This window comes from Saccostrea cucullata, unplaced genomic scaffold (genome assembly GCF_032062105.1).
Source record: "Saccostrea cucullata isolate Sc308-1 unplaced genomic scaffold, CSIRO_AGI_Scuc_v1 ctg525, whole genome shotgun sequence".
In the NCBI taxonomy this organism is placed as follows: domain Eukaryota; kingdom Metazoa; phylum Mollusca; class Bivalvia; order Ostreida; family Ostreidae; genus Saccostrea; species Saccostrea cuccullata.
In genome coordinates, this window is record NW_026932767.1 from 237,222 (window position 1) to 249,423 (window position 12,202).

The window sequence follows — 12,202 nt, forward strand, 5'->3', positions numbered from 1 at the left end:
GTTAACACTTGTTTACAGTTACCGGGTACTTGACAAGTTCACAGGATATGCTTCTTAAAGACTCCCACCAACAGAAATTGGAAAATATTGTTTTTGAATATGCAAAGGTAAAAAAAAAAAAATGGAGACAAAAATCTTTTTGATACAAGAGGTCATTTTATATAAAATTAAAATTGACAACTTGCAGACTCAAACCCTAATACATGTATTACATGTAAGATGCTCAAACAAATTAATTTCACAAAATAATCTAAAAACAATTACAAAGGTAAGTAAACATATAATTACCTTTGCAAGAAAGATCACTAGCAAAAATCTATTCCAAAATATCAATGAATGTCTTGAGGGAAACTTGCCTGCTCTGTTCAATACCCTGGGTAACTGCGACGAATTAAATCTCCAAGACGGAGAATTTCTAGCCTTAGACTGAGTGCACCTGTCAATGACACTGACCACCCTCCACTAGTCATTCACTAATTCCACCTGTATCACTTACAGGACTTCTCAGTTTTTACTCATTGAACAATTTCAGCGTTGACTTTTTTTGGAGGTCCATACACTACCAAGTTTACAACAGATCCATTCAATGGAAATGGGTCACACTGTCAAAAACCTGTTCAAGCAGACAGCTTGACAAAGCAGGTCTGTCAATCAAGTATCAAAGCCTGTATCTTATCATTGGAAGCAGTAGGAGAATACCTGCCTTTATATTTCTTTCAAGCTACCATTCTTCAAAATATTCAAGTTTATGACCCTTGTGCAAGAAAGCTTGCACAAAATGTCATATACACATTAAAATCAACTCAACCATCAGTCAGTGATAAAAAGTTTAGTATGTATGAACAATTTTTAAGAAAGGTAGTAAAACTTTTTCTATATAATAATGAAAAAAAAAATTCAATAAAAGTTATCTCAAATGCCTGTTTTATGCACAATAAACTTACTCAAGTGAGATGTCTTTCATTCCAGCAAGAATTTTTTTTTTCAATATGGTCCCTTAATGTCTCTGAATGTCTATAAAACATTCTTGTACACTGTCTAATTCAGGGATAATAATACACATCCAATGATGGAAAGTCAGGAAGGTTTAACTGATTAAGTCCCTCGTTAATTAGTAGCTCACTGAACTCTTGTCTTTGCCCTCTTATGTAAATGTTCGGTACTAGTTTATGGAAATAAGTAATTTACCTGTTTTATAGTATACATACTACATACAGTAAATAAATGATATAAATTCTAACACATGCAGTTACATCCTGAGAAATCACCAAGTGCAAAATAAGAAGATATCAAAATGGGAATCTGAACCCAAATTTCATCAAATTTAAAAAGAAAAAAAAATCAAGAAACAAAAGAAATTTCAAACATGAAAAAAGGCTTGAAAGGTAAAGCAACTATATTTCAAAGCATTAAAAAAAAGTCAAAAAATATACCGAAACTAGCTGAAGACTCAAACTGGACTCTGCATGGATCAGAAAACTTTTCCCCTAACGGTCAACGAAACATGCGCAGTTCCAAGATCAGCTGCTGCCAAAATGACATCATGACAAAAGTATGTCTCTGGTGTAACAATAACAATGGTAAATATTTGACAACATTAGAACATAATCACTTTGAATTCCTATGTCAACATGCCTCTTTGACCTTCCCATAATAGATTAACTGAAAGAGACAGTGTATTCCAATGAACAAGGAAAGAGGGAAAGTATGTTTTCAGAATTACATAACACCTTGAAAAGAAAGCTAACATGACAATTAAACCATTTCCGAAATCGTTTATCCAGGACTGCACGTTTAAGCCTCTTTGTAGCTGGTCAATATAAGCTTATCAAAGGAATTTTGCCGCTTGACACCTTGAAAGGAAACAATCTATATTGCATAGATCTTCTTACTCAATATTTCAATAAACAAAATTATATCCCAACTAAAATATCACTAATACATACAATGTACATTTAAACAGATAATTCCTGAATTAAATAAACTTACAGTGTACGGCAGCTGGTACAAAGAAATTAATGAATAATTATTCTTAATTAATGACTTACTCTGATGTTTCATTATACTGATACATCTCAATTAACTTTCACTTGTCAACAAGCCACTAAATTTTAAATTTTGACAAAAACAAGACACATTTCTTTATCTAAGGTGAGGATCAAACCTGTCAACAGACATATCAACACGATAATGAAAATTAAAAACCTATAAAACTGTCATGAGAAATTAACCCTCCCCCAAAAAGAACCAAGCAATACACATTACCTATAGCCAACACCAGGAAACATCTTGTAATAATTCTGCAAAAAAATAAACCATTTAAGTTTTTTACCGTTTCATTAACATCCAAGCTTCTGAACTGGAATGAGAGATTTGTTTACTGGTCATCTTGGTAAACTAGCAGGATTGTTTACCTGTCTATAGATTAACAATAGAAGTTCCTGAGTGGACAAGGTGCCGGCTCTTTGTTACCTGGAGTGTGTACCTAGTAGTGAAGCGATACAGTCCAGGCCCAATCCAACCCTACCCCAATCTTATCAGAGATACCTAGCCAACCACTTCTGTTTATCAATCAACAGCTATAAAACTCCCTACTTATTACTTTATCTGTCTGAAGGACGGGGTGGGGGAGGGGGGGGGGGAATGAGTTAGCTCTCTCATTTTATCATGGGGAAAGAATGAGAGGTCTGAGGACTGATCAATGCTGCATATGAAGGATTTTTTAAATAAAAAATTATATGAAATTCTTCTTTCAAATGCCTTTATTTATTTATTCTTTTTTTTCTGGTTACTTTTATGAATAGATATTGTTTAAAACCATATACTCTTGCTGCTTATGCAAATATCAAAATCATTTAATACAATCCAAAAATTTTACCTTAAGCTATTAAAGTAAACCATAGTAAAATGGCTTATTTACAAAATCAGTTAAAAATCAAGTTATTTTTTTCTAGCATTTCACGGCTAAAACAAAAGCAATATATACATGTACCCCCGAATCTTCGATTAAGGGCCTGGGGTATAAAAATATATATTCACTGGTTTCACTACTGTACACTATAACAAATATACTACATAATTAAATTGTCTGAAAAATTACAAGATTTACTGAGAATTGATATTGGTGCTATTCTTTAAACTCAAATACCACTCCTTCATAGATATCTTGTATTGATATAAGGGTAAGTTCTAATTTGCTCTACTCCAAAACTGGCCACAAAAGAATACTCTCTTAATTGATAGTGTCTTTCCTCATTGATAACAAATCTCAATATTTTTATAGATGTACATAGTTTATTTTATTTGTGAGACTTGTCTTGAGTTGATCAGGTGTAAAGACATTCAGAAGGGGTTATTTTGATCAATTTAATTAAGGATTGTCCATCGAGATTTTTTGGGGGGAATGAAGTTTCAGTTGTTTTGAGATGAATTTATCTCCTGAAGTAGGTTAATAATGTATATGTTTGAAAAGTTGGTTAATGAAAAAAAAAATTGTAAAGCAAAGCATCTTGTATATAAGGAACAAGGTTTCACATATGATTAATTGGTTTATATAGATGTATAGAATTTATGTATAAAGTGACATAGATTAGTACTTTTGAGTTTTTGATTTGAGAGTGGCACAGCTATATATGAAATCAAACTGTTAAATCCTTCTTTTATTTTCAATTTTAAATACTGAAATACTTATTATTGAGAAATGAGTTTCTAACTGCTTGTAAAACCTGATCCAGGGCTTTTATTACTCAAAGGAAGTCATAAAACAGAATCAGTCTGCTCCAAAATCTTTCAACTTTACTTTTTTAAATAAAAAGGATAAAGTCTTCTACAAACTAAGCTAATTTTATATCTCACTCCAAACATCAAACATGTCTTATCGAATGCAGTAAAACTTCCCTCAGTTATAATAGCTATTTACTCACTTTCAATTTATTACCTCAATGCATACTACTTGTCTTTTACATGATAAGTGAAAAACTCTAACCCACAAAAAGACTTACGATATCTGTTTTGAAGATGTTATCATTTGAGCTAAGTATGCAAAAGGTGAATTCTTGTGCAACGCGAAACCAAATAAAATGACCCAAAATTATATTTTTAGCTAAAAGAATGATTTAAAATACAAAGCTACTATCAAGAGCAGTGACACAGTCATGGAAAGGGATATCTAATACACAGAAGTATTTAAAGGCACAAAGTTTCTCCATGTAAAAGGCTTCATATCATTTCACTGGGTCAAATATTTCTGTTTGCCCCATTTTATGCATCCTTCACACAATATATGTTGGATACACAATCTGGGGTGCCATGACAAAGCTGAAGTGTGTAGGGGATATGGACAGAAGAGTTATCTTTCTTTGTACCAAGATCTTAAAACGGATGTTCTTTAAAAATTCTTTAACTTGTTGTATTCCCTACTTTAAATGTACATGTACTGGAATAGTGTATTCTATGAGATTTAGGTCAAACCCCAATAAAAATTTTCAATCAATTCAAAATTATGATATCATTCTTTTGATACATGAAATGTGAAACAGAAAGCAATGACTTGCCTTCTCTTTTCTTCTTTGTTTTTTTTTTATTCTTAACTCTGGTAATAACAGAAAACATGAAAAGTTCAGAAACGGAAAGAACACTAGGTATTATTAGTAATTATTTTTTTTTTTTTTGAATACATGAAAATGGATATGTTCAACTTTTTTATGCCCTTTACAACCCGATTCTACTCAATTACACTATTCAATCACTCTCCTCACATGATTCTATTTTGGGGGAGGGTAGGGGTGGGTAATAGGGCCTTTCTTTCAACTGTTGGAATTTGCTTTTCTTTACTTTTTAGCCCAGGAATTTATTTTACCTGATTTTCAACAAATTATTTCATACCTTTTTAAGTGCTTGAAACATATTGCACACTGGTGATATAAATGAAGATAGAAACTGTGTGCTGTTGTCATGGTATTCTTCTTTACACACAGTTTTAGCTTCATTGATGGCTGCCACAGTGCAGGTTTGATAAAAGACCTCCAGATGTCCTTGAAGAATATTGTCAAGGTCAACCTCTTCATCCTTAAAAAGAAAAAATAATAAGGCGAGAGAAATTTAATTTTTAGTTTTACGGATTTTTTTTCAAAAAAATTGGGTAGGAGGAGGGAAAAAAAAAAAAAAAAAGAGCGAAAGAGACTGCAAGTTTTTTATCATTCAATTAAGATGTGATCTTAATGTCTTTAGCCATTCGTTGCAATTTGTGTTGCTGGATGACACATGGAACTCATCATAAGCATTGAAGATTGACTTGTAAAAAATATCACATACAAGTGTCAATTTCTCTGACATGCCAATTTACAATTTTTCAGACACTCAAAATATAATGTAACTTTAGCTATTGACATATTTTCCAACACAGCATAGGTACATTTCTCAAAGATCACAAGTCTCTAGGGTCTTATTATCATCCGAGTAATAAACTAACTATCAAGCTGGTGACAGAAATTACTTTTGAAGAAACAAAATGAAGGATATCAGCTAAGTCTTTCAAAATCCCCAAATACCTGGTACTTTTTATCAAGCTGAAATTACAATTGTACCGACCAAATTATTTGCTGGAGACAAATATGATAAAATATTTAGATTAAATCACTTTCAGTAAGTATCTCCATTTTTAGTTAAAGTATTGCCTGTATCTAATCTCCTTGAAAGTCCTAGGGTATGAACAGAATAAATCAGGAATTGAACCAGTGTATGCAAGAAACTAGCTATTTTTGAAAATGGAAAGGATCATGAAAAAAAAAGAATATGATTTTTAAAACAGCAATAACCATACAATGATAAAAAAATCATTTAATGTCATCCATGTTTCAGGACTAAAATGAACAATATGTTTTATTTCAATTACAATATATGTAAAAATGGCAGGGTGATCAAGTAAGGCTTACTATTATTCACAAGTTCTGGATTAAATGTTTATCATGTTTATGCAGTAAACAAGCCTAACAACTTAAATAATCTGGTCTTCAAATCAAAATTCCATCAAACTAATCCCAAAGAGAATACAGAGATTAATTGAAGACTGTGCATAAGTGGGACTCATTATGAAAGAAGCCTTACTACATACCTTTCTAAAATAACACTATAGACGAAACTCTCTTTACTTTTAATGAGGCCTAGTTGAAATGCAATGCCAACTGGCCAAAAACCTCATTGAGAGTGTAGGGCTCATATAAATTAGGACATTTGTGACTGCTGAAGATGCTTTTAATTTACAAATATCTTCAGAATAACACTGATAAACAAACCAAGCATGGCTTGTGTCTCCATGTTAGTTAATATTCTGTGTGAATAAGACGCTTTAAATCACATAGGTAGCTAAACACAGTTTCGTATAAAATCCAGGGGGTTTTTCCCAGAGAGAAGCATGCTGGGTAGGGATTTTCCTGCTATTTATAGGAGTCTAGATGAAAACTGCATCTTTTTTGTTTTTATTCGCATAAAGTAGAGTCTTATCTTAATATTTAAAGAAAAAAATGTGCATTCATTTTTAGAAAAAAAAATTGTGAGACTTTTTAATAGGGGGAGATAACTCCCAAAACATCCAGTTTTCACATGTGCAGAATTGCATGAGTCAATTAGCAGGTAATGTAGCTCTTTCAAGAGGTGGAAAATGTACCCTGAAAGCACACTAAAAGAAAACCTTAAGACTTGTTCTGTGAAATGCATGCAACTTATTTTGTCTGATTTTTTCTGTTTTTGTTGAGCAGGGGGGTTAAAAATGCATAGGTGCACTGAAAATGGATGCATAAACAACCCAATATCCCCCATATTTCAGGTGTCAAATACCCCCCAGTAGTAATTGATAAATGTATTATAGTTGAATATTTACAAAATTCACAATTTTATCTTTCCATTGATATGCAGAAGTCTATGTAACAAGCCTCCATTTTATTTTTTTATAGGGGTCAGTTTTGCGTGTCCCTCACAAAGTAACGTCCTGATAACGTCATACATAAAACTGTGTTTTGCACCCATATTCAGTGCTGCCATTGTCAAACGTTTTGAAGATTTTATTTGATAAATATAATTTTAAAACCAAACTTTGGTGGATATGAAAATTCCGGATTTTTTTTTTTTTTTAGAAATCGGAAAAAATCGGGTCGGCGGATCCGTAAAACGAAAATTATAATTTCTCTCGCCTAATCAGTTTAAACAGTGGTTTAACTTTGAGATAAGATCTTATCAGACAAATCTCTTCCGTCTTTTTATTTCAATTAGCAAAAAAAAAAATAACAGTTTGAAAGAAAATGACTGAGGGTCAAAACATAATACAAATACACAGAGGTGTCAGAAAACATTACTTTTCATCACAAAAAAAAAAGACTGCCATAAATATTAATCATTTCTTACTTTACTTATGCCTTAACTTGCGAGATTGTTGATACTATCAATGGCCGCAAGATTTAAAACTTTTAAAACTTGAAACATGAAAATAATGTTGGCAAAACAACAATGTTGTTTACCTAATATAATGGTCCTTATTCAGCTTTCACTGACATTATCATACATCATCATTAACAAAGTTTACACTATGTGCATGCAACCATGTTAAATTCCATTAGCGTTAAAGCCACCAGCATTACAGAAATATTTATAATGTTTAAAGTCCATTCCGTTGATTCAATATACTTATACCTATATATTAATTTTCAGTTTTCTTACATAAATTTATGATTAGCATGAACAATCTCATTAGCTGACAAAAAGTAAAAAAAAATCTTTCATTAATGAATGCACTACATTTCAAGAATCATGAACCAGATATTTTAGAGTATATACATCATATATAAAACAGACTTATTGACTTAGCATTTTCACATTTAGCTGTGTTTTTCTCTCGTGTCTTTAGCTAAAAACAACTTCCACTAATTAAAAGTACATCTTGTACATGTAGATAAAAATAGGAACATAAATAAATGTGCTAAATCAAATCTTGGCTATCAAGTTAAAAATGAATCAATTTTCACCAAATATCTCACATGCTAATAACAGGATCCAGAGGATCACATTATTTTTAAATATGTTGTCTGATTTAGGAATTGTCTCAATAGTCTGTCAGTGTGATTTTAAAATTACTTTTTAACAGAATTGACTAATATGCTGTGCATAAATTTCCTATCCTGGAAGAAAATGAAAAGGGCGGCCTTTATGATGCTTTAAAGCATTGAGGGGGTTGAAATGGAGGCATGGGGGATATCTTAATTAGTAAAATTTTTAAAGACATTTGCTAAGAAAATTTTTCATTTTTTGGGGGTGGTTGAGGGTTACAAAATTACAGTTATTATTTATATTACAAGATATTTCTTTCAAAGGGAGAGGGGAAGAAATGCATGTTGAATAACATTCTTTAATCCTCATTCATTTTTTTACTGCTTTGTTCTTGTATCATCTCAGCAGCTTGCAGATAATAATTTTGATAGAAACATTCTGGATCTAGTTTCAGAATGAGCAAATACAATTAAGCGTATACATTGAACCACTTGTATATGCAAATCAAAAAAAAAAAAAAGAATCTTGTAACTCATAGATTCATAAATTAATGTTAAGTTGCAACAATGAGAAATATTTACAACAATCATTTTTTTTCAACCTCTCACACCAGTGGGAATGCAGAAGCAACAGTGTGTAACTTCGAGTTCACGTAGTCATGGTAGTTGATATTGCCTTATTGGCCCGCTGGAAGCTTTACAATAGTTTTATGTAGCTATTCTTCAATATGAATTTGGATGTTTTAACTCTAGGCCCAATACTTGCTACTTATTTCAGTGGTAAATCATCATGCCACACCAACTGTCCTCTTTTTCGGAATTTCCTTTTCGAACTTCGCAGACTCTGCTAAGATAAAGTAGCGTATCCCGAGCCCGACCAATATTTTTTCACATAGTACCCCCCTTTCCCCATTTTAGATGTATGAAGTAAGTGATGAGCATGCGTGGATCTAGAGGGGGGTCGGGGGGTCAGGACCGCCCCCCTGGAATTTACCAGGTTAAAAAATGTATATACTAAAACAAGAAAAAAGTTACCCCTGGACCCCCCTGGAAAACGCTGACCCCCCCTGGTAAACACGAATATGTGTGAAATGGGTATGAGTGAAAGATTTGAGGATGGAAGATTTGAGGTAATAGAAGTCACCACTACACCCCCCCCCCCCCCACGAAATAGGTTTTTGACGTTTGGGCGAGTTTGTTTGTGTTTTTTTTTTTTTGCTTGTCAAGAAATTTCTGGGATTGGATTTTTTTTTTTGTGACTGGGGTGGACCCCCCCCCCCCCTGGAAAAATTTCTGGATCCGCGCCTGATGAGTCCCACCACATAATTTCCTGCGTAAAAATACTTAATATTATATGAAAAAAAACCCAACGTGCTGTTTCCAGGGTACTACATGTAAATTCCTAAGTTTCTTTATTCCAATTTTGTAAAAGTTATTTCAGTTTTAATAATATGCAACTGTCACATGTTTCCACAATTTTAAATTTGCCTTGGATCACAATTTTAAGGTAAACACTGGCATAACTGTTGTCATTGAGAGGTCGGGGTATCCTAACCCTGCTTGGCAAACGTGTAAATATGAGGGTTAATCTGCATCAACACAAAAGCTAATTTGCATCAGCACAATATCATCAATTGTCAATTTAAATGGAATATCTCTATCGCATTTTATGTCATGACACGATAGTTTTGTGATATTATTTACAGAAAATAGAACCGAGAATAATACAAGTATATGTGTATATATATAGCTGCAGAACTGTAGCTCTTCGAAAAAAAATATTTTGACAGACTAGAGAGCTATGTACAGTTCCTGTACTCATTGAAAAAAAAACCTGTATATATTCATTGCGCACAAAAATTTGCGCTCTTTCTCGATTTATTTCCCCATGTTTTTCAATTTGTCACATCAAAATATTACTAACCGTGTATTCCTAACATATTCTTTCACTGATTCCACAACAAAACATTCCTTATAATTGTTGTTAATAGCCCTCCTGGCCCTGAAATTGAGATGATCGAAAATTTCGTCCATTTACATTGCCATTTTTGTTTGCAAGATAATTCGGTCTAACGCGCTTCGTACAGATGTCAGCTACGAGAGTACTTGATAGAAAAGTAAGGACTTTTTTATGATTAAGCTTTTTTGCAATTGAGGTACTTTGGAAGAATTAATCCAGAATCAAGTGCAAATTTTTGTGCGCAATAAATATACAGATTTTTCAATGGGTGGCACAGAGAGAGCTACAGTTCTGCAGTAAGTGTATATAAAGAAAGTACAATTTTATTTTATTAGTTCCTCTATTGTCTAGATAATACAAATCAGTTGTTTTTAGTGGCAAGCAAAACGCTCTATAAATTTTATGCTACATTGCAACCAAATGAATTTAAATGATATATGCAAGTGATGCACAAAATTAATGCAGTCTTAGTTTTAGCATTAAAATATGAACAGACACGTATATGTATTGTGTAGGAAAGCAGGAAGACAGGAAAAAGACGTTAAATATTCAATGCATGGCGAGAGAGAGAGAGAGAGAGAGAGAGAGAGAGAGAGAGAGAGAGAGAGAGAGAGAGAGAGAGAGAGAGAGAATCAGTTTAATTTGAGGGGGGCGTCGTTCGGTATAGTGGTGTGTTAGTTTCCAATTTTTATTCAAAAATATTTTTTATTTAAATTAATACATCCTTTTATTCATATCATAACAACATTTGACGGAGACAATCAACTTTTAATGTCTATTTTCACTTTTCAGCAGCAATAAATGATTGCGTTTGGAAAAAAAGTGGGGGCCCCAGACACCCATCCCCCGATGCTACGTACTTGATGAATAACAATATCATTAATGTTCAGGATTACGTGTTGAGTTTTCATTTCTTAAACATTAATTTTTGGGTTGAAAATCTCATTTTCATTATCTGGGGATTTTTTTTTTCGTAGCAAAGACAGCGGAGGTGGGTAAATGTCAATACCCGGTTTAAAAAAAACATCATAAATATTTAGCACATGAAATAAAATTGACAAATACTGTATGGAAGAAAGACGAAGCCGTCTCTTTTCCTATATATGAGCATGACTAGCATATATAATTAACAAGACGGCATAATTACCCCCCACCCCATCATATGACTTCATTACGCAGTGCACAATGATTCCGAGGAGCAAATCTATGTTATATATTTTTCCCCCTAAAATTTCAGAAAACCCTTAACTCCCTGATGAACCAGAATCACCAAGAAATTTAAAATTAGCCAGATATTTTTTCCAATATACCTGCAGCTGTTGTGGATTAGGTCTCCCGAAAAGACGATTGACTGTGTTCGATACTCCATTTGAAAAATTTTGAATAATTCCACTGGAACCAAAAATTTTCGATCGAATTGATGCCATTGTTTTTCGACCCTGCGGCATGACAGATGAACTTTCAGTTTACTCCCTTCTTCTTCACACCACACACCTTAATTCACATTTTTTTTTATTGCATCCCCATGTAATGTCGGTTACGAGGACATCCTTTGATCCAGCACAGTCGAGTTGTTGCAACGCATTTTAATTCCCCTTTTCCGGTCTACGAAGTTTAAGGTGACAGGGTAATGGTCCCAGATAATAATACTGTACACTCAGAAACGAGTTCATATATATCATGCAATTTTAAAGAGCCTCACCACCTCTCTCTCACCTGTTGGAATCTGCGCAACCTTAACGCAACCTTAACATTTGGTAATATCGTTCAGAACAAAGTTGTTTAAAAAAAATGATAACATTTTCAATTTCTTAGATCTTATGAAGAATTTAAATCTCAAATTGCAGATAGAATTCCTTGTGAAATAATTCAATGAATCGTCAGAAGGATTATGTCCCTAATTTGCTCGAAACAACCGGGCATTAAAACGCATAGTATGAAGGAACGAAAAAAGGGAATATACAATGTATCTTTGTGTTGAATACCTGCCCCCAGGCATACATATGTATTACCACACCGTTTACAAAAATCTTAATCCACTTGATTAAAAAAGAGGGAGGTGCGTTAAGTATACAGAAAGAGAAAAGTCACATGTAAAAATATATATTTTAGTAAGAAAATATAAATTTCTCACGACACTCTTGTCCGTTCATCCAAAACCTCGTGTAGAATTTCATAGCTAACTCTGCATGTAGCGTGTCAAATT

The 12,202-nt window shown here is 33.0% G+C and overlaps 1 protein-coding gene across 3 annotated transcripts in view; it reads right to left on the reverse strand.

Moving 5' to 3' along the window:
• LOC134236082 (pleckstrin homology domain-containing family G member 4B-like) overlaps positions 1 to 11,708 on the reverse strand; it is a 43,761-nt gene extending 32,053 nt beyond the window's left edge. Inside the window, exons 1-2 of one of the 3 annotated variants that reach the window (XM_062718261.1) lie at positions 11,307 to 11,708; positions 4,885 to 5,067 (exon numbers count right to left, since the gene is read on the reverse strand). In XM_062718261.1, coding sequence (XP_062574245.1) covers positions 4,885 to 5,067; positions 11,307 to 11,444 — 321 coding nt within the window. In that variant the 5' untranslated portion in view covers positions 11,445 to 11,708. Of the gene's footprint in view, positions 1 to 1,433; positions 1,449 to 4,884; positions 5,068 to 8,638; positions 8,816 to 11,306 lie in introns of those variants that run through there. The other 2 variants (XM_062718262.1, XM_062718264.1) reach the window with 2 other exon arrangements.
• Positions 11,709 to 12,202: the final 494 nt, after the last annotated feature.